This window comes from Helicoverpa armigera, chromosome 18, assembly GCF_030705265.1.
Source record: "Helicoverpa armigera isolate CAAS_96S chromosome 18, ASM3070526v1, whole genome shotgun sequence".
NCBI lineage: Eukaryota > Metazoa > Arthropoda > Insecta > Lepidoptera > Noctuidae > Helicoverpa > Helicoverpa armigera.
Genome location: NC_087137.1, coordinates 6,445,442 through 6,469,938, shown reverse-complemented (window position 1 = coordinate 6,469,938; position 24,497 = coordinate 6,445,442). Strand labels below are relative to the sequence as shown.

Sequence of the window (24,497 nt, the reverse complement as noted above, 5' to 3'; positions counted from 1 at the left end):
CGAGTCCGATTTTTTTTGTTTAACAAAACAAGACCTAATTTTTAATATTACCATATTACTTAAATTCAATGATGTCCTTCCTTTGATTGAAAGATTGTGACTTAATGTATTTCGAAGGTCATAATTAAGAAAGCTCATATGGAAACTAGGAGTTACCTTCTTGATAGGTTAGACAAAAAAATGTTGAAAAATACAAACAACCGTAAACTGAAGTCGCCGCGAGCGCGAAAATTTTTGAGTTTTGGGTCACTAAAGCACCTAAACTTGTATAATAAAAAAATCCGCAAAGTGAAGAAGCCGCAAGCGAAGCGAGCGCAAAATTCTTTGAATATTGGGATATTAAAGTAGCTAAACGTAAAAAAAAAGTGTTAAGAAAAGAAGCCGCGAGCGAAGCGAGCGCGAAAATTTTGGAGTTTTGGGACACTTCGACTTCTGCATTATTAGGCGCCCGGGTAATTCGCATACCCAGGCACCATAGGTTAAGATGGCCCTATGAAAAATGTCCGGGTTTTCCCCGGACACTTCTTGAAACCCCGCCCGGACGGCCCCCGGACGGCCTCCAAACGAGGACAAATCCGGGGAAACCCGGACGGATGGCAGCCCTAGTTTGACATAGCAACGACCAGAGAAAATATTCAAAAAATTATCAGTATAATACCATGTAGGTTGTACCACGTGACGTCGAATGGTGCAATTCTATTGGTCGATATTTGGGTCGGAAAAATAATCACAATTATATCGAGTTTGTTGGTCATCACGTGATAAAAATGTTACAGTAATACTCTGTATGTACTTGTTTGAAACACCACTTCCTATATCCCTGAATATTTTACTCAATCATACATATTTCTAGTCCCTTCTTTTATAAAAAAAAACAGGACTGCTTGTTTTTTATTAAATTCTAAAAAATCACTTTCAAATAAATAGCTATGTATAGTACGTGCTTGCTAACAAAATTATTTTTTTCGAATAAAAAAATCCGGAAGCAACAAAGAATATTTCTTCTATATGTGCGCGTGAGTTGATTCCGCGCATGACCTCTTTTTATCCCGACACTTCCGATCGATACGTATCAGAGATCAGTCAAATGTAACGGCCATCAGACTCGACACGAAGCAAGACACCTGACATGGTAAATACGTTTATATATAAAAATGGATGTTGTTTCTGTTTGTGTGTAAGTTAAATATAACTTTATGATGGTTTTAGGAGTTTATTTCTGCTAGATTTGATCCGGGATACACGCATTTTTAATTAAAATATGGATACTCAGGTGGAATAATTCTTTTGACTTTCCATTTTTATTTGCCGCAATAGAAGCGTCACAGAAATTGTATTTATGTTTTAGGTACTGATTGATACATTAACTATAAATATTTTTTTAAATGCATCTTATCTTTTGGAAAGTTGCTTTATGTTCGGGAAAATTTGAAAAAAAAACCACTACTCAAAATGGCACAAAATTAACCCCCCTCCAACTAAATAATTCATTTAAAAAATCACAGGCGGGCTCTGTCTAAAAGCTAGTCTCACACAGTTCAATTAAGCGTCGGTCACGCAGGTTCATGCATTTTGCTTTGACAGCACAGCATTGTAACCATTGTTGCAGTGGACAGCTGCCCTAAATAAAAGTGATAAATGTTTCATTCGCACACGAATGCTTCAGCTTAGATAATATCATGTGTGAACTTTAGTTCGTATTTTACATATATTGGAATTGAATATGTTTACCCATATTTTATTTACTTAGCTACAATCCTGCATGATTAATTAAGAATCGATTTATATTTAACTACAACTATCTGACTTGTAATATAAACTAGTTTTTCTTTTGAATGCTCTGCAAGAGTTCAAAATGGACCCGCCACTCGATTTAAATAATGTTAAGTTAATAGAGGTTTTATATGGGACAGTTAAGGTCCCAAAACAAACCGTAGAACTAAATGGTGAAATAACACAACGCGAGTTCTAAACTGCTGATGATGATGTTATGTTAAAATAAATGTTATATAAAGTATTATTATATGTAAAATAACACCGCATAATGTACATAAAATGCAAACACGCGTGAACAAAATGTTCACGCTAATGCCATCAGCCATTAGAAGTTTCCGTAACGACTTGACTAAGAGTCCATTGAAAAACTATAAATATTATTAGTTATTAATAGCCTGTTCTTTGAGCACGTGTTATCAAAACTTCGAGCGCAAATGATTGATGTAATTAATTCGAAAATGTGTTGATAATTTGTCTACATAAGTGTCGAGACGTGTGATTTAAGATGGATTACTGAACGAACGCCGGATGACTACAAACGATCAACATGCTCGATTTTTGATCGATTCTTATATAAGTTTTATATCGATATTCAAAGTTATTTACTAGATTATAGATTTTTGGATGGTTATGGTGAAAGAATAGGTTACATTTGTTAATCATATTTTTCATAAATACCTATTTATTATTTTTACAAGGAAAAGTAACATGATATTATTTTACAATTTCTGCAGAAGCACTTCAAAGATAAATCTATGTTAAAGAAGAATATAATTTCGGAAAACTTAATTCTAACGAGAACAACTACGTTCGATCTAATGAATTAATTCCATAATATTACGCCAAAGGTAAACCGTTGCATAAAATAAAACCTACAAAACGGAAAAAAGACAAAAATAGCCACACACAAAATTCCTGTCCCATCTGACCGCAAAACTACAAAACCAACCTGTACCACTCAATTATTTAATAACGTCACGGAAGTCCCTTATTCTGACGAATATAATCTAACTACCGTATTGACACACCAGTCTTGAGGCACCAAAATGGAAATAGGCCAGCAATGTATCACACAGAATATGTGCTGGATGAAAAATCGTCAAACATTTTTAATTGATTATAATGGGGAATTTGAGAATATTTATAACCGACTATTTGGCAATGTTTGAGATAGTTAAGAAAAATTTTCGAACATAGTTCGCCTTGTAATTTTATATGAAAATATTTTGGTAGAAGATACTGATGAGCAACTAAATAATGTTGAACATGACGATAAGAATATTTTTGTTCCTGCTATCAATGCCGCCAATGACAACCAAGCTCACAAAACAGACTTTGATTAACTCAAAACAAAAACTAAATTGTTATTAAACATTTAGCTTAATAGCCCACCAGACGATCAAGAACAATTATTCTCAATTCCAAATAAGCGCGATTTCACTAAATGCTACGTCACATACGCAGCCGCCTCGTTACTCGTAAATCACATAATTGTGCATGTGACAACCCTCAAGAGGCAGAGAATTGAATTTAATTGACTCTGGTCTAAAAATAGTTCGGGATTGAAGCTAACAGGGCTGTCACGTAGAAGGAACGTGATGGCCCTTACGAGTGCATTGTCTTGAGGATCATTTAATTCCTTTTGTTGGCTTGCTGCTATAGAAAACAGACGTCGTCTCTAGATTAAGACTTGTTATTTTTCTATTGCTTGAGATGTTTTCATTGGCAGATCTGACTACATTAATTGGTCGTGAAATATTTCGAAGCGATCAAATGGTTTCTTTATCAGTATGCTTTAGTACGCATATGATTATAATAGCCATATGGCTAATACGCAATGCAGAGGTAACTTGCTTAGTAAATAGTCTATATCTGAAGCACAGTAAAATACCCAAGCTGCGTTGATATGCAATCGTTGATGCAAATGCTGTAAGTGCATATTAGGTATAACTTTATCATGCAGTATGCAACATGGAGTATATATATTCTTGTGGTCGCTGGTTTTAATTAACACGATATTGTAAGTTTGTATTAGTATTATGAGTAGAACATGTTTAATTAAAAGTGAAGCGTAGCCGCCTGATTAATCATAACGACTTCATAAAAGCAGTTAGGTGCGAACGAAAAATATATTAATGCAATAATCGTATATAATGTTGACAGTTCTAAAACGGATAATAAAAATTACGGTGGTCACATTAAAATAGTTAATGAAGATTTAAATGCTAGTCAGGTGAATATAAAAAAGTTAAATGACTCAGATGAACGCATGGATATAGTATTGTGAACTTCAAATAAGAAGTATAGATATATATTGTTCACTTAAATATGTGAGACCCTTGTTAACAAATGGAGACTCACTGCTTGGATGAAAAATGAAAAAAGTGAATCTACCTACCACTGACGTGCTATAAAAATGTCTTACGAGTAAACGCACAGTCCGCGGTAAGACGGGTGTTAATAAACGCCCAGTAAAGGCCACTTTCGACTTCTAGCAATGAAATATTACGCAGAAAGCGGTTGCCTACATAATTGTACTTCGTATAAAAGTGATTTATGCTTAGCTTTAAAGCTAGCAAAGTAAGAAACAGGTATTTAAATCTAGCTACTTGTAGATCGTAGACAAGATTGAGTTGAACAAATATAGGTTTTTAAGATTATGTTCGCTGAACATTAAGCCGAGCGATTAATGGAGTACTTTTTGTAGATTCGGTAGTCAGAATATCTATCAGAGTAATTTGTACTAGATTATGATTCAAATAATTCGAGCTCGAAAAGTTCAAACATTGAAAGTTGCAACTTCTCGTCTAAAATTGACTTGAGCTCAGTATGATAATTATGGACTAAGAAGTAAGATTCCTAGACAATTTGCTGATAATAACGTTGCTAAAAATAACCTATCGCACCACTTCCCAATTCCCTGGGAATACAATTTAGCCAAAGCATGCACTGAAGTCGTGAATAATTTGGCGACTATCCCCAAGATGAAGATAGAGATACGAGTATGGTGTGAAAATTCGGTACTTGAAATCGGAGTGAAATTATTTCAGACTTATTATATCAGAATGAAGTAACGTGATATGACTGGACTGATTATTTCTCATTAGGTAGAGTGGACACATAAAATTGCCTTTTTAAGATTTTCCCTAAATCCTTATAGAGAAAATTACACAAAAGTACAATTCTACCAATCGCATATTCATTTCGAAACCCGTTCAATTAACTGTGAAAAAAATAAATAACAATTTAAGTAATACACGCAACGTGTATAAGCAATATCTTATGGTGGAACTCGATAAACAATGTTGTGTGTTTACATAAAGCTTGTTAAACAGAATTTAACGAGTAGACGCAAATAAACACTTTATTTGGAACTTGGTAACCAGCCGAAACAGGTTTCCCAGTATCTCGCAAGACGCTATCGAATGGTATGTCAATCTCACCAGATAATCTAGATATCCTTATAGAATTTAAATTGGTGACAATGGCCGGAGCGTAATTTTAACCGTCTGCCAGTATTTTTGGTGTCAATCGTTTGTTATAGTCTTTTTCGCAGACAAGAATGAAAGATCAAGATAATTTTATTTTTAGTCAGAATTCTGCGAAATAAACCAACAGATGTGTCGTAAAAATAGCATTATGGTTCCCTTTATTTTGAAGTAAAAAGTGTGTGGTGATGTTCCACAATCATCAACATCATTTGATTTTGGCACCAAGAACAATATCCTAAATTGATATAACCCATTTCATTGACCAGTAACTTTAAAGTTTTACTGTGAAAAAGTTTCAACTTAGAGCGCTAAAACAACATAAATAAGACAACTAGAGTACTATAATGCATTAGCAAGTAATAAAGATAAACACAAAGCTAGACAATAAAATATTTAGATTACGGTAAGTGAACACCGATGTCATGGCAATACAATACATTTAGTTGGTAAAGGCGTGGCTTTCGAACTATATGCAGAAACATTGCTCGATTGTGTGCATATGAGCCGCCCTTTGCCTCAGATGATATTTTATGTACACCCACCGGAACTGAACAATTAAATACGGAACAAGAACACCCACTAACTAGACTAGAGTAAGGTTGTTTGCGATTAACATTTCATTATGTCAATGCTTAGTTCGTCCTTAAAGATATCGAACAACTCGTAGCTAGACATTTTCAAACACCTGCCATTGTTTCGGGTGGTTTCAAATTCGAAAAAAGTACTGAAACATTCTGCCATAGAAATAAGAATGGTAGAGATGACGTTAATGACGATTCCACAAATATCTATTAACAAACGTATACTTGATTGACAAAGCACGGAACCAAACGAATCAGTTTATTGATACTAAGTATAACAGAGGAAGTATGAACAGTGTGTCTACCAGATGTTTTTTTTCTGTGTGGTATGTTGAATCTTTGCTGTCGCCAAGACCATTGTTATTGCTTTGTTCTTATTATGTCTGGCGGTTTAATTCTCTGCAAGTATTTAAACGAATGTCACTTGTGCATCAATTAACTGTTGTGACTCATCCAAGCGCATAAGTAATTAAAGATTTATTTTTAGAACTAACGGTTTCTGGCATTCAGAATTCATTAAAGACTCCATTTAAATTAAGAATCAATTTCCCATCTTCGGTTTAATTTTGGTCAAAATACCTTTTTGAATATTTATGTTTACTTCACTTTGATATGACGAATTCATTAATATTGGCGACTTGCCCCAAGTCTGTCATATCGACCTTATTTTCTTTGCTAACACTATATTGTTTATTCAGTTGAGAGTGTCTGCCTTACTTTTTCATGTCTCGTCTAAATATAACTTCCCACTCAAACAAATAAATATGTATTTTGATTAAACATGGTTTATCTAAACCTTCAAATTAATTTTGCTCATCAATAATTTATCTCTCCTATCCAACTATTTATTATTTATCTTAAATACTTTTAGTTTAGTTTTATTAAATCTCCTATGTATCATGTGTCGAGCTTGCAACCGATTTCTTAATACAGAAGTCTAGTCACTGCCTCGCTATACTTATCAAGATTGATACACATGTTTGTTTATAACTTGTAATTTCAATTAACCGGTTCCTAATCCCTTTCGAAATGTTACAGTTTAGATTTCTGCACTTCAATAATAGCTTGCCATACGATATTGTACTTCGTAAGACTTTCCATTACGGAAAATTTGTGTCATACCACGTGCTCTTTATCGTGAACATCCATTAGTTTGAGGCCAGCGTTAGTAGTGTCATTTTCTTGCACGTTATCAAAGAGGCAATTAACAAATGTCGCTGCAGCTATGTATGTTTCCTATCAAACATCCGTTTAGTGTTTCGTCGTGCGCTAAAATGAACAGTACCATGTAGAATATATGTCATTCTATAAACTATATTGAATACAATTTTGATTTCTTTAATACCAGTTCAATATCATATCAAAGCCCTGTATCGTCCTCGTGTTGTGTCAAATGACAGATTTACGATTAGATACAAAGTCGTCATGTGGTCGTATTGTTGCGTATGAATCAGGTGATCAGTGATCTCTTCTACCAGATGTAAACAGATACAGTTTATCGCCCCTTAAACAGGTACATTGATAAGCAAGCAATTGTATTGGAAAATCACTTCAGGTACATTGCCTTAAAATATATTTTGATAAACCGTGAGTTTGTATTCTACAAGTGGACAGATTATGCTGAATATTTAAATTCTTGTCAATCTTACTCTTTGTGTCACAAGAATGGCTTCTGTTTAAATATTTTTTTATGTATGGTTTTTTCGAATTTCTTTTTGTCTATTGTTTCGTAAAAATGTAGCTAACTTTAATCATTTTTATCACAAGCAAATGACAATGTGGTACACAAAATCAATTGCCAAAATATTCGGTAATTGACTTGATTGCTCTTCACTACTTAGGACTCAAAAGCGTCTGTATTAAAAAGTCGTTGTAAATGTTTATGATTATTTAACCCACGATTACATAAAAATCTCACAGCACAAACCTAGACGTACCTAAGTAGTTAAGTGACGATTAAATATGACATGTAATGACCGTAGTAAAGCAAGAAAATAATGTTTTCAGGGCGGTGCCGAGGCACGCGGGGCTGACTCCACTGCTGCGGACAGGCGGCGCGCGCGTATCTGCACTACTCCACACGTCCGCGCCCGCGCCGCACGGCTCGCACGCACCCACACATATCCTGCATCTCCCGAACCGTGCTCCGAAACCGAACAGTGACAGTGAACATTTACGTACTATAACTTACAAAACAAGTGAAATCCCTAGTGATTCCGTTCAGTGCTCGGTAGCCGAGTGAATGCGCGTGTGTTTCGACAACCTCTGCTTTGGATCGTCACAGCGTACAGCTGCTGACGATGAGCCGAGGGCCCTAGTGAACACAGGTGGAGGAGCGCTTACCGTGGCGCCCACAGTGAACGGCGATAGGCGTGCTTTAAACGAAACGTATAGAGAGATTGAATTAAATGGTATAATGGGGACTCCAAGCGCAATGAACGCGGATTCTGAGAATTGTGTTGCCAATGCAACGATGACGAACGACATGCAGCCTCTAATAGAGAGGATTAGGGAACTGGAGGCGTTGCTAAAGCAACGGGACCAGGAAATGTTGGAACTGCGCTCGCAACTGGACAAGTTGCAGAGCGTGTTCCCCTACCAGCAGTATGCTCGAGGCTCGAGAGGCCCGAGGAAGCAGAGAGCCCAGGGTATCTCTGCCGAGCCACAAACCAGCTCATCTCTGCAGGATTTGACTCACCAGACGTTCCCGACATACGACAAGAGCGAAGCGTAAGTACTCACTATAATGTTATCTATACTCGATAAAACAAACAAGTTCACATTCATGACATATCTGATAATTTAGGTAACGTTTTTGTTAGATGTTTCATAATGTATTCGTAGCAGAAAACTTTAGACAGCTGGTCGTTTGGCAGATTATAGTTCATACCTTTTGTGACGGCTGGGAGTGAACTGAGATATACTGGGTGTTAATTAACTTGCACCTGTTGCGTGCAAGGCAATACTTTAAATAATACCTCACGTAAAGTACAGTCGTGCGTACTCTTATGACAGTTCACCGGATCTATTTAAGAATTCATTTATTGAAATAATTTTAAAAGCATTCTATTGTTGGTGTTCCTTTATGTTCTTAATCTTTACCTGAAAATGATCACAAGACTGTAAATGCTATGCATCTTTCGTGTTTTATTAGGCCAATGTAAATAAAGGAAATAATTTCTGCAAACACGCTGACGAAGGAAAGCCTTTATAAAATGTTTGTGTTACCTCTCAGGGACGATATTTTTGTTTTAAAAATGTTTTTACAAACATTAATGACAAGGTCAAATTAGCAAGGGCTTAAGATGTCGGTGATTTTAGGTCAACCGAATTTAAAATAGGCCAACTAAAAGATTATAATTTTAGGTTAAAACATGAATTCTAAAATCAGCCTTACGCACAAAAACATGTAGGCAGACAAAACAGATTTATCAAAAATACAATGTCGGATACAAAATGTTTATAAAACTTCCATTCTGTTAATGTTAACGTTGTTAACAATAATATTTCATGACATACGTTTGACGTAGATCATCAACAATGATTTCGAAATTAATCACAATGTACAAAATGACAATTGTACACAAATCGAGATAGTTGACAGTAAGCGTCTCCGTCACTTACGTCGATGTTAATTCCCAATTCGTGACACGCCAATACAGGATTGGTACATAGAATTTACACTGAAGCATGATAACCTTTTGTTGTAGGTACGTAAATACTTTGACATATTTCTTGAACAAATATTGCCTGGTGGCTATTAGCGATTTTCTTTGTCAGGCTTTAGAAGATGACGAGGTAAAAAGAGATCATACTTAACCTACAAAAATAGTTGATCTCAATATATATGGCAAATAACTACCATAAAATGTATCCATGGTTGTTGAACTCAATCGAAAAGTCAGAATAGTAAAGTGAGGAGGAGACCAACATCATATTAAGGAAAACTTAAAAACCAAAATAACGATTAAGTAATTGTTGTTTAATGTTTTCATTGCAGATGATATAATTAATGATATCTCGTATTTGTTTAGTGTTTAGTGAAGCAAAAATAGAATTATATTAACGCCATATAATATCACTTCCCAACCACTCTGTAGCTGTGATGTTGATAACAAAAGAATGTGCAAGGCCTTCAATGAATTATTCCACATGACGCAAAAAAAATATTGATGAGGCAAGAAGAATGTCAAAAGTTGATGCATAATAATGTCAAAAAAATGTCAAAAAACGCTGGCTAGGCATATGCTATTTTGAGAATGCTTAGTTGATTATTATATCTGTACCTAAATACAACAATAGAAAGATCAAATACGTTAACATAATATTATAATGCCCAACTACATATATAACTTTTAATTCCTTTACTTCACGCCCAATTGGGCTGTCAGCAATATCAGTTTCACTTCAAAATCAGTATTCTTAATCCGACATCGTTTAACTAATGCAACAAAATGGGACGTAATAGTGTGAACGATAGCGTGAATTTTAATATACCCATTAGCATTCGTTCCAACGTCATGTGTTAAGGAATCGATAACGTTTGTCATGTATCCTTCATGTTAACCTTCGTTATTAACTTCTAACTTGCAAAAACAAACTGCAAATTAAATCGACATTACGCATATTATCGCAGTTTGTTTAATTAATTTGTCAGTTTATGGGCCTCCTGGACTTAATTTAGTCGTTGTAAATAACTTTATAGTTTTATTTGATTTCAAATGGAAATTGTAATCTTGCTCTATTTTTAGCATATTTTCCGCTATCTAGAACAGGTTTTGTGTCTTTTATAACTTTGTTTGATCTGTGTGTACTTGAAAAGGTACCAGACGATCTAGATAAAATCCTACGGGTTTTGTCATTAGCATTTATTAGCAGTTTAAAAATACTGTCAAAAAGTGGCGGTTCAAGGAGACTAGATAACCTTTATGATTGTCCTTATCATTGTCCCATCGCACTCGTATGCTTCAAACGTTGTCGTTTCACAATGTCGTTATTGAAATTTGTGTGTTTTGACTTCATTCTCTTTAAAAATCTTCGTTTACCTTAATCTCTTCTTCTAAAACGAATGTAAAAGTCCAACCTTTCAATGTGAGGCGGTCACCATGACGGTTGACATTTACTGAGACAGATTTGTATTAACTACAAGGGCTAACAGAATGTAAATGGACACACGGTATTCTGAGAACAACTGCGAAGAAATCAATTTTGATTTCTTCGCAGTTGTTCTGTAATTATTTAATTACACCTATGTGCTAGTAGGGTTAAAATTAATTTTATATTGCCATGTTATTTCTTGTGACCTATGATAATGGGATACCAAAAAAGAAAAAGCTGTCGATTTTCGACAGATGTTACTTTATATAGACAGAATTCCTTATGTCGACATTGTATACTCTTGTTCTAATTGATTATGATGTCAAGGTTTATGTCTACTAAACAATTTTGTTTTGTTTGTTTAACTAGATAATTGGCTCTATGGTACTCAAAAGGTTACACCGTTCAATCATCAACACCATGTTAGGACTTACCGCAATAATCGTGAACAACAAACTTAGCTTTACTAATTAATAATAATTTATTATCACTTAGTTCTATGCTCCCTTTTGATGAAATAAGTCTGCGTGCACAAGTTATCTCTCCGTCTGTCTTTTCATTTACATACTTATCGGCTCGCTGGATACTAAATAATGTTACTGTATCACTTGTCCCAGTCAAGTCTTGAGCGGATTGTTAGAAATTTACGTCAATATTCTGTATGCAGTCAGTCCGTGAATAAATAACAGCGGTCTGACATCCAATGATATGGACATGATAATTTGTAGCTGTTCAAACAGATATAGCTACGTCTGGAATAATGAAAGATTAGATTGATAAGCGATAACAAAAGATAAATTTGGTTTATGGTGAGAATTATAATCCGCTTGACATATGTGTAATTGCGATAAAGAAGGCAATTTCTTTGGTCTCCGAAATGTCAAGGAGGTGAATGGAGACATTGACTTTGTGAAATTAAACTTGAAACTCGATGAATCTTATCAGGTTTTGTAACTATACAAGTGAAAATAAGAATCGCTGCTTCGGTTGAATCAACAGAACTGTGCAAACGATCTCTATCCAATTTTAACATTTTTACGGCATCTAAAGTACCGAATTTATGTTTGCCTTTGAACTTTATAACTGTACCATGAAAAGCCAGAACAAATAAACTCAACGAGATGGAAATTTTAAATATGGTCATAATTTTATTGTACCCTGAAATGGAGAGGTGAAAACTTGTTTCCCAGAGCAGTTGTTATTCGTTGCATTAATTTTAAAGCAATATTGGGTGTTTTAATATTTATACCAATTAATGTTGTCGTGTATTTTTGTGTTATTATCTTCCTATTTACTCAGACAATCAATAAAGATGTTATCGTCATTGCTTTCTTATGAATCATCTTCATGTCTATTGGACATACCTACGCATTTTATTAATAGCATGAATAGTGATAAGGGATTCCTCAAAGTCAAAAAGAGCATCGAACCATTTTCATCGGCCGTATTATTTAAATAATTCTACATAAATACTAGGAACTACTTTGTTTTCAACGCCTTCTTTGGTTAGACTAGTTTAAATGCAGCTCCATATTTAAGATGCTGAAATACGACGAAATTCCATTTTCACATTTTATCGTTAAATTCAAATGTTCTGATGAACTGCGTGATACAAAATTGTTAAACATTTGTAGGTTTACTGTCGTGACCACTAACTATTCTAGTTCGAGATCATCAAAGGAATTTTGAACTCCCAAATTAATGATGGCCTGTTTTTTTTTTCTTCAGACATTATGGGAATAATTGGGTACTTTCCGCTGAAATATTTGAAGCTCTACGTAGAAATTTCTCTTCTCACAAATGTATGTCAAGTGATTCAACGACTATCTGACTTCGTTTTATTGTTCAAGTACTGCGTCTGAGTGCCGAAGAAGGACATCTTGGCTGTAACTTTTAATGAAATTGTAAGGATATCAACAGCATTACGTGTTTATTGCAGATGTTTTATTATTGCTAATTGTGGCTAAATTAGGTCGGTGATAAATTAATTGACTTTTAAAAGTACGCTAATTAGTCAAAATTCCTCAGTGTGTGCTACGATTAAAATGTTTTATTGGTTTCTTATTATGCGAATTGCCTACTTTGAAGTGTTTATTTGTTTCATTTGAGAGTAAAACCTTCGCGGTGTCCTCGATCGCATTGTCTAATTTATTCCGAAGTTTTGCAATGTCGTAAAGATCTGTCGTCTGGTTGTCATTGTATACTGTGTAGGTATAAAGTCCCTGTATAAGGTTGTTGTACGTAACCGCAACTTTACGAGGTTGTGGATGTCTATTAACTGGTGCTTCGAGTTCAGAAGTTCGCCTTCGTTGGAATACAACGTGATTTTTTTTGCAATAATTGTGGTTTTGTTCGCCTTTTTTCTGAAGTGCTTTTGTTTAAATTTAATCTGCTTTTTTAAATATTGTATGTCGTTAGACTGTGTAATAGTATGATTCTGAAAATCAAATGGTCGGATCGGATTAGAAATACCGAAGTGCTACGACGCGCGAATGTCTGCGGCATAGAAGCGTACCTGATGCGGCGGCAGCTCAGATGGTGCGGTCATGTTTTACGCATGGATGATGATAGGGTGGCCAAACGCATCTTCTTTTCTGAACTCCAGAACGGCAGACGGAAACAAGGTGGCCAGTTCTTACGCTTCAAGGATGTACAGAAAAGACACATGAAAAGGTGCAACATTGATCCTCAGAACTGGGAGACAAAAGCCATTTGCCGCCCTGAATGGAGAGGCCTACTTAAAAATGCGATCAAAGATTTCGAAGAGCAAAGGAAATCTGCACTGGATGCGAAGCGTGATGCTCTTAAGGCTAAAACACCAGTAGCCATTCACTATAACTACGTGGATGGTATCCTAACGTGCAGCCAATGCTCGCGCACGTTTACACATAAAATAGGGTACTGCAGCCATCAAAGGGCGCATAGAAGAGCTGTTCATCCTAGCTCTTCTCTCAATGATAACTGAAAGCAGTCACCATAGCCGAAATCGGCAGGGAAGTATATATGTTTGAGGCATTCCATTTTGTATCTGCTTTAATTTTGAATACCTGTGTTTATTTGTGGCATCACGTACAGAAGTCAAACATAACTGCTTAACCTAATAAGCCTTACTGTATTACGTGTAATCGTTTGAGGAAAAAACCTCAAAGTCATGATTCTCAGATTAATTCACACTACAATTACATGTTTATAAAAAAGACTAGAATTACTCGCTACACTTAAAAACGTGAAGACTTTGTGCTAACCCTTATCTTAGGGGGTATCTACACGGTGCAAGTAGCTTGCGCATGTTGAGGCACATGCGCAGGTTACATGCATTTTAAATACGTGCGGGTCCAGCGACTCGCGCATGTACCGAAGCAAAATACCCGCCCGCGTGCTCTTGTCACTTGCGCATGTTAAGTTGCTCCAGCTACATGCACCGTGTAGACGCACCCTTAGGAACGAATGTAGTGCACGCTATTTATTTAACAACATCGAACTAGTTTTTAATTTCTGTGCAGCGGTTGCTACTGGTTGTGGTTTGGTTGTTCTAGCTCACGTGACTATTATACTTCTGTAAGAACTATAGATTGTCATATGGTTGTCGCGATGCAGCTCGTTTTATTTTTATCTGTCATTTGTTTTGTTAGACAGTGGCAAGTATTGACCAATACTGAGTTAAGCTGCATTTGTACCTACGTTAAAGGTGTAGCAGATCTTCGTGTATATTAAGATTTTGGTATCATCACAAATTACAGGATTTTTGTGTGAGAGATTTGTGAATGAATTCTAGTGTAAGATTCCACCGTTGTATAGCTGTTGCTATTGCTATAAATACCTGTAGTTCATACTTATTATCGACCTTGAATGATATAAAACGTATGATTTAATACATAAAGATTTATATAATAGATTACACGCACAATCAGTTTCTGCGTTTATCATAAAGAAACAAGAAGGAATGATCATACAGACCGCCCATTATTTTTAACGACTCGTATCAGAAAAACGGGCATTAAACGCAAAGATTTATCGGCACTAAAGCTCTGGAACACTGAATTAACTTACGACCTGATAAGACAACGATAAGTGTACGTACAATAATCAGTACGCATAAACCTTTGAATTAAAAAATAAATAAAACGAAAGTTGATTTACTTCGGAAACTGTCACTTTTGTTCCAATTTATTTTCAACTGGTTGCAATTGATAACAGAGCATTGCGGTCTCTTTTAATTGGTCCATCAATTTTCGGCGAGAACTCACAGAGTGTAGATTACATACTAAGTGACAGTTGTGTCGTTTAAAGTCTTGGCTGTATGCACGTAAATCCGTTTCACATTTCAGTTTTTAATCATAACTCGAGACAGAACTTAATTATGTATAAAATATAAATGGTATCAGATTTACAAAAAATGTGCGCATGATATGATTTTTTTACGGTTTTTATTATGCGCCTTGTTTTATCAGTTTTCATTGAAGAAAAATATTCAATAGGTACCTCAATTGTTCAATCATAATTTCAAGGAAAATGTTTTGTAATAACTTCCCTGCAGACAGCCATTGTTAAACTATTGTATCTTCACCATGAACGCTGAAGTAGTCAAAACATATAAGTAGGTAGTCTTAGTTAAAACATTATATGGATATAGTTTTTTGTTTCTTAGTAATCGTTATTGTAGGCTGCGGTGTGGTTCGAAAGAGTAACCGCGGCCCTGATACATAAAGGGCTTATGAAGGAACATGGTGGGTTTTAGTCAGTAAGAGTCTGACACTCCCTCACCGCTGGTAACCCACAGGCCACAGCGGGGAGAAGTATTAGTGATAGAATATAGCTATTTTAATTGGTTTTAACTGGCATGAATAAAATCGTCGATGCGAAATATTTGGCATGGAATTTTATTAGTGCTTAGGTTACGTATCTTGAATGTTTTCCAATGCAGCTAATTGTTCAAACCATCTTATTAGGTATTAGATGATAGCAATTTTTCAACTTTTAATTTGAATTTATTTAACTGGCTTTAAATACATACTTAGGACAAACCTTTCATTTCTTTAACACTTCCTTCAAACGTTTTCCAAATAAAGCAAAATGTTGAAGTCGTTTTGTTTAGAAACAGTGAGTTCTCGCAAGTTAGCCAAAGCACGGTGTCAATGTTGTATAAATTTCCCATTTCATACCATTTACGTACATTTTAATTTAACTGCATACGTCAAAGGCTCCAACCAACCTTTATGGGACAAGAGTTTGTCGATAAATTTCAATTATCTTGCTTATTTTTAGTGACAACATTCTTTTCATTAATTCTATGTTATTTGGAGTGGACTCATTTACATACAGTTACATGTTAATTATATTTCTTCATAAATGACATAAGTAAGTGCATATTTATAAGCATTGCCTCTATTATATATGTTACGGGTAAAGCTAGAAGGTGGAGTAAACCTAGGTTTACGCGGGTTGACTTAGTATTACCCAGGCTTCTTGGGTAAAGTCCGAATAATAAGTAAAATAAATTTTACATTCGGGGTTTACCCATGCTCACCTAGGTCTACCCAACTCTGACTGGGTAATGTTAGGTGTTGCGTAATTTTCAAGCCCGTGGCGTTACTCTAAAAAGGTTTAATTGCAAAACAGAATGTGCCACAAAGAAGTGTTCATGCAAAGCTGCAGGAAAATTGTGCAATTTTAAATGTCACAGCAGTTTATCTTGCTCAAATAAATAATTTCAATTTGAACAACAACGACCGTTATTAGTTTTTTTCTATTAAAGCTATTAAGTTTATGCTCTTCAAGCGATTACGATAGCCTGTATATGTTTTTTTTTAAATTATAAATGTTTAAAATGATCTTGGATTTTCATTTCACTAATTAATTACACAAATTTTTAACATTACCCAGTCAGAGTTGAGTAGACCTAGGTGAGCATGGGTAAACCCCGAATTAAAATTTATTTTACTTATTATTCGGACTTTACCCAAGAAGCTTGGGTAATACTAAATCAACCCGGGTAAACCTAGGTTTACTCCACCTTCTAGCATTACCCGTAACATATATATTAGGTTAGGTCAGTTTTCTGCACCTATTTTTAGACGTGCGTAAATTGAATTGCGCCATGAATTCAATGCACAAAAAGAAATCAAAATATCAAATAGTTACCGATACCTACCATTGAAAAATAAACAAGTAGGTAAGAACGTACATACATACATACGCTTAAAAAGTTAAAAAAAAGGCGAAGTACCTATCTAGTTATTTCATTGTAAAGAAAAAATGCAATAAGGATTATTTTTATCAGATAAACTATAATGAACCAATATGGAAAAGATCATAGTAAGGAAAGAGGTCAATTACCCCTTAAATGTGGCAATTTCTTTGTCGTAATGATGATAAAGTGATCCACCTGTTGCGACTCTTTTATTTATCACTTCATGGTATTTAATCGCATATGCGTAAGACATAAGAAATCTTGCGTGAGATTTATCCTTTTTTAATAATACCCACTGTGTCTTTTGGATAGGTGGTTACAGTGGGTGAAACTCGGATATTGCTGCAATTAAAAAACGTTTTATTTAATACCTAAAAAGAGGTTCTTTTTCATTGAATTTATTGTTTGGAACCTTTCTATACAACCATTTGTTTATAGGCTATAAAATGTACCGTGGGTAGATACGGTGGGGATTACTTAAACTGAAATGAAAGTCGTCAACTGAAAAGTTACGTAATGTGACATGGTGGCCACCTGAAAAATTTTCCAGCTTAGTCAGTTTTTCCCAGTAAACAAAATATTTGTAGGAAGATATTTAGTTAAAACATTATATTCCCAGAATACTTATCAACAACGGAAAAAATGGAACAGTGGACAGTGCTCAATTTTTTTCGCATTAAATTGTATCGAAGTTTCAGGGTTGTCACAATTCTATGTTTGTTATTGTTTTGAAAACAACCTAACTATTTCGCTATAAAATTATTTATTTTGTGGTATTATTACTTTTTATGTTCAAATAGGTGTATAATTAGTGATCATCATTTACAATATCTTACTTAGCTGTCTGACATTGCTAGCACTCATGCTGGTATAATTAAGTTACATCATACAGTGTGTTATCAGCTAAACTGTTATAGTTATTAATATTGCTCCTTTTGTTTAACTTTGTTAATTTAAAATTAATTTTAGTTATTCTTTTGAAATGTTGGAACCTCCTAAAAATATTCCTCTAAAGGAAAAAAAAACTTGGATAATTTTGACATCATAATAAAATATCTAAGGAATGATATCGATGTGATTTTAAGATCGGCACCATATTTTTTTCGGTTACCCAAATTACATTCAGTAGTTAAAACACAAATGGCCTTACTACAAAAACTTAAACATCTGTTTTACACTTGTCTAAAAAAATTGTGGCTGCAAAATGAACCATATGTCAACGTCATAATCTGTCATTTTTTTAGACAAGTCAAAAGTTTTTGTGGTAAGATGGCATAAGTTACATATTCTACCCAAACAAACAATTGCTCTAAAACTATATATAGTCATATCATGTCATATGACATTCGGTCATTACTTCACAGTTGATTTTATTAGTCATCTGTTATCTATGTCTACTCTACAACATACAATACAAAATATTTCAAATCACGTGAGTTCAAAATACATCCTAAATTGCTAACAATTAAGGTTGATAATGGAATGAAAAGAAAAGATTAATGGTATGTTTTGTGAACATGTTTTGTCTGTGTGTGTGAATCGCGCGACAATAAAGCAAGTAATTAAAAATAATTGAGAGCTATTTGGTTTTCTTGTAAGCGTATACAACTTTTGATTACGTTGTAAAAAACTCCGCAGACATTATTTACTAACTAACTTAAGAGGTTTTGGCATAAATTCTTAATGTTTATAGTACCTATATTTTGTTGTTGTTTTATTTTGTATAATTGAACTTTATTACCTTTCAATTCTTAGTTGCTTCCTATAATTGCATAAGATACATACTACTGGAAAACTTGAACACTAAACTAAGTATGTACTAAGTCTGGTGTGATGCTGTCATAGATTTTTTTTTTATATGTGCTATGTATAGGTAGTGGTGATAATGTTAAATTGCCCATTTCATGAAATGACTTACCATTTCGACATTGCTTCTTCTCTTAACATAGAAAACTTTATACTAAACTGAGATTATAAGTGATCGGATAAACGTAAACATAGAAATCTGTCCTAAGATACGTCAGTTCAAGCAGAAGATGACGTTATTATACACCTCAGTGCAAACAAAGTGCAACATATATATTATGTAACGTGCAATACAAGAGGGCCTTTTGTACTTCTTTCCAATAGCTATATCTAAATGGTATTGTAAATACGCGTGAAGTTCTTAGCAAATAAAACAATTACGATACAGATAATACAATTTTCCGTACTTTAGAAATGCTGGTTGTTTATTGAAGATTTACAGCTTTTTAAAAGACGGTGCAAATGTGCATTGAATGTTATGCCGATAATTCACAGACAACTTGGCAGTTAATTCTTAAAATCAACTTATTTTTGGCATTTAGGAAGGTACAAATATTTGTAAAGCCAAATTAAATCTATCATTGTGTAATCCGCATATTAATTACTAATCTGTACCCACTACAAAAACACTCAAAAATGGAGGAATGAGCCTTGTCTAAGAACTAGGAGACGACTCGGGACACTAGCCCAATCATACATATATAAAAAGACACAACACAACTAAATTCAAAACAAAAAACAACAAAAAACAAATTCATCAAAAAATTCAGCCAGCCCTAAGCGTGACGAATGGAACTTTAATAAGTGACGGAAGCGCCGCTGCTGACGAGAACTGGCCACTTCCGACCGTGGCGGGGACGAAAGCGACCGTCTTTGCACTGTCGTATTCTCTTACGGGAACTGGGTCCCTTATCGTTTCCTTTCCATCGAATTTGATGGTTTGCGCAATTAGTGATGTTTCATGGAGTAGGGTGTTTTGAGTTGTGGCCTTTTACATGGGTAGGGACTCCTATGTTACAGGAGTTTCTCTGGGTTTCAATTAGTTCGATTTTCTGCGCCAATTTAATTACTTATTGTTTTTGTTTTGTCTGTTTTTCGGTGAAAGATAACTGACGAAGAGTTTATGTATATGATTAGTATGTAAGATATACGTATGTCATGTGAATTATTGAACACATGTCATATATGAGACTATAAGAAACACTTTTAGTTTCATACATGACAGTAATATCTGTAAGTATATCCAACTGCTTTGTTCGTGCCAATTTCACATCCAGATGAATAGGTGATTAACTGATTAATTGTAGAACAGAGCCAATTTCGTTATGTAATTTCGCATATAGGTATCTATCACAAAGCTCTCTCTTCAAGGTTCCTTTTGTGTTATAAATACTGCTTATATAAAAAATGAGGTATTTTTACTTACGCCATTTTTTACTTTAGCCAAATATTTGTTTGTTCATGTAGAGCTGAGTAGTAATAAATTTATATATTTTAATTTTATTTAATAGCCCACTTATAGCGAAACCACGTATGTGGTCGTATAAATCATGTATTATAAACATTCAGCGATAATTTTGTAACGTAACATGATTTCGCACCGGACGGATATTGATATTAATCAACAGAAAAATAAACAAATCTTAGTTTAATTTTATCGCTAGATACTCGAATGATGATGTCATATTGCAATTTAAAATTAATAAGGTCAGACGATTTTAAGAGGTTTTCATATTCATTTCAAAACATTAACACAGTAAAGCACGTCATCTAGCCGATATTAATGACCATGTTTTAAAGAAATTAGAACGGAGATGGAAAATATAGTGAACTATGACACCAACCAAGCTGAGAAAAGACAGTCATGTTCTAGGTGTGCATTTTACGCAATCTATGCGTATTGAATTGATGACTATCATCATCGTAAGCCTGTTATTAAGACGCTTTTATTAGGTCGACCTATGTATACTTATGTAACTGTGTAATCAAATCAAAGATAACTAATTAAACCATCTTCCAACAATGATAGGGTCATGAAAATTGGTAGCTCTATGTCTTTCTGATGACATTGATGTGATACTATTGAAATGATCTGATTATAGAGGCGATATCTGGAACATGGTCTAACAAGGCGATGGGACAAGTTGTACCTATAATGATTTTTACATGCATTTATAAAAGCGTGTTTTCCTAATTACTTTGTTACATTGATAGTACACTGTGGAATATATGACTAACTTGTGTGCTACCAGTCTTCATCTTACAATCAGTCGCACTTAATAATCATTGCACATTGAGATGAACCATAACAATACCTATGTTTATGTATCTTAAGCAGTGATCACGTAATTCTTTGCTAATATATAATTACCAGCTTCCGCGCACGGCTTCGCCCGCGTAGAGTTCGTTTATATCGCGTTTCCAAGAGAACTCTTTACAAGTCCGGAATAAAAACTATCCTAGCTTCTTTCTCAAGGTCAACTCTATCTCTGTACCAAGTTTTATTAAAATCATTTCAGTGGTTTAGACGTGAAAGCTTAACAGACGTAAAGACAGACAGAGTTACTTTTGCATTTATAATATTAGTATAGTAGGGATAATGTAAATTCATCTAATCGATGTTTTAATTGAATACGTTTATTAATTATATGTTTGTCCATGTATTGTGACCACTTGCATGTTATTTATGACCCATTAACCAAGATCTTGGAGATCTTAACGAAGTATGAGTTATGGGGTAATTACGTCTTAATTGATAAATTATTATAAGGTTATTTTAAATAGTAGTTTATTGTGATGTTACTGTAGCTTAAAGTTCTGCCTATTATGAGCATTATAAGTGAACACGCACTGCCCTTTACCTATGTCAGAAATAAAGCTAGTAATAAATAGTTTTGAAGGACTTAGATATACCTATGTATGATTCTTTTTTTGACCTTTAATTTATAGTTTTTTTAATGTAATATTGTATTTCTTTCTTCTGTTTCAAATCAAGCTACATTCCATCTAAGGACTGCTAGCCAACTCTATTTTGTTTAAGGAAACTAAGAATACCACATTACAGAATAAGCCCTTTGTTTCTAAACAAAAACTGATTCATAAAGATTACGCAGAATTCAGACTCATTAAGCACACTTGACATTATTTTCTTTTCACACAAACATTTGCACCTGGTAAATGCGTTCGTCATTTGTCACCGGTCTCATTGTTAGGGAGACCTGAGTCTGTCATTGTAAGCCAATTGGGAACATGCTCTATGGATCTGGAGCGTGTAAATGTGGGGTAGCTAGAACTTTCCTTAGCTGATCTGCGGAAGAAAATAGGATAAGAATTAACGTATTGAAAGAAGCATTTTTTTTTTCAAAAACACTTTCTTTGCAATCATGACTTAATTAGGAATTCACCTTGCAAAACTTTTGTACAGGACCTAGCAAAACTTCTTCACATGCAATATTTAGTACAATTACTAATCTGAAATAACTAGCGGTCAGTGTAAGCATTTAACATAAAGTGAGCTTTTTGAAACTTTCTTGAATTTCTTATACCTTCACTTCTTCGGGTTAAGAATTTCTTCAAAACAAAAAAATCATCCAACAAAGCTTGGTCAAGATGCTAAATTTCCCTCAAGACCGTTATAGAAAATTGCAAGGAAATTTTTAAAATTATTCTGTGTATCCCATAATACGGTATGTTGCGGTCTATATAGAGCATAGTACAAGGCGCGCTTTGTGGTCAGCACAGCAATGGAGCAATGGTGGCGAGGGGTCACTGACCTCTGTAATGGATTTCTAATAACTTTCCGACACATAGCTTGCATTTGCAGCATTTTATGTACGTGTGTTGCAAATGTCACTGACTATGAGATTGCATTGCCTACTTTATGTATGTCGTTGTGAAAATGTTTGCAAATGAAACATTTTTCATTTTGCATTGAATAAGTAGAAACTTATATAGAATCTGGTAAAAAATGTTCTACTTCTGATAATATCAAAGTACCAAAATAAATTGGCTGTTTGAATAAAAACCACGTAATACATTTCAGTAAAGTGAACACGATACGTTAAGACAAATTAAAGTTCATTTAAAAGGGGGCGGCATATAGCAGCCGAATACAATGCAAAGAAAAATGAATCTTGTTTAACCAGTTTTTGAGTCCAATTTCTTTTGCAGCTTCATATTTAAAGGCTACATTGACAGATTAACGTGCTCCTTCAATATACAGACCCAAAATAAATCACTATCTGACAAAGCTGTACAACTTTATAAAAGTGATAATATCTACAATCGACAATCTTTTTATGATTCAACAAAGTCCCATGTTATGCAATTCTCGTCCTTATTACTCAAGAAATAATTGCGCAGTTAAATTATCAAGTTGTCAACCATTCTTTGTTCGTAAAGCGAATAAAAATTTCGGACCACCAAATAAGTGCGCTGTGAGATTACTCTGCAAGCATAAATAAAATTATATGTAATTATCGAAGAAAAATGCCGCGTGAAACCTCGGCAGGAGTTGCAAATCTTAAGAGCTGGTATATTGAATTCTTTAATTATTGTGATACGCCCGAATCTGGCTCGTTTGTTGGGCTGATATTTTCACAAAAATAATAAATGCATCTTGGAATTTTAAAAGGTTATTAAAGTGATTACTTGATTGTTTGAAAAATTACACTGTTGCCCAAAAACGAGACAGAAGTAACAATTTCTTTCAGACGTAAAAAAACACTCTTATTTTTTACATTAACATTTTTCGTCGGTCACTCCAACTTGAAAGAATAAGTACACTATTGCTATAGGTACATAGTTACCTGCTAAATAATCTATTGACTAACTAGATAAACAAATATAGATTTAATATTGAATGCAATTGGCATTACGTAAACTTCAAGTTAGTTACATATTTTATTCCGCGTTTCATGTAATCGGTAAACAGAATCGTAATACAAGATTAATTTATGGACATTTGTCAAGTCGCCTGTCGTCATGTCTTGTAGGTATATCTTGGAACTAAGAGTGACACTGCATAGTGGTCACTTGAGATAGGTTAATACATCTAAAATAATCAATGACCATAATATAAATATATCTAGCTAGCTACTGTAAAAGTTTGGAATACTTTGATTGGGAATTGATCCTTAATCGGTTCTGTTTCGTGCGATGTGACTCTTGGTTACTAATTTGAATATCATCATCATCTCCCGAGTCCTTTTTCCCAATTATGTTGGGGGTCGGCTTCCAGTCTAACCGAATGTGGCTGAGTACCGGTGTTTCACAAGGAGCGACTGCCCTATCTGACCTCCTCAACCGAGTTACCTGGGCAACCCAATACTCCTTGGTTAGATTTAGTAAGACTAATAGGAATATCAGTAGCACGCAATTCAGATGACAGGATTTCGATAACTATGTTCCGAAGTAAAGCATTCTGTCATCCTGCCTGGTAGCCGTAGATCAAGTTAAATAGAAAACTGGGACCATAATCATTATCGAGCCTATTGCATCACAAATCTTACCAGTCACATGTTTTCCTCTCTCATTTATTCAAGTGATTATATTGCG

General features: G+C 34.5%; 1 protein-coding gene across 1 annotated transcript in view; it reads left to right on the top strand.

The window, feature by feature from the left end:
- LOC110376116 (cGMP-dependent protein kinase, isozyme 2 forms cD4/T1/T3A/T3B) overlaps positions 1–24,497 on the top strand; it is a 91,021-nt gene that overhangs the window by 5,565 nt on the left and 60,959 nt on the right. Inside the window, 1 exon segment of the mRNA XM_021334483.3 lies at positions 7,856–8,578. Within this exon segment, the coding sequence (XP_021190158.2) occupies positions 8,091–8,578 (488 nt within the window). The 5' untranslated portion in view covers positions 7,856–8,090.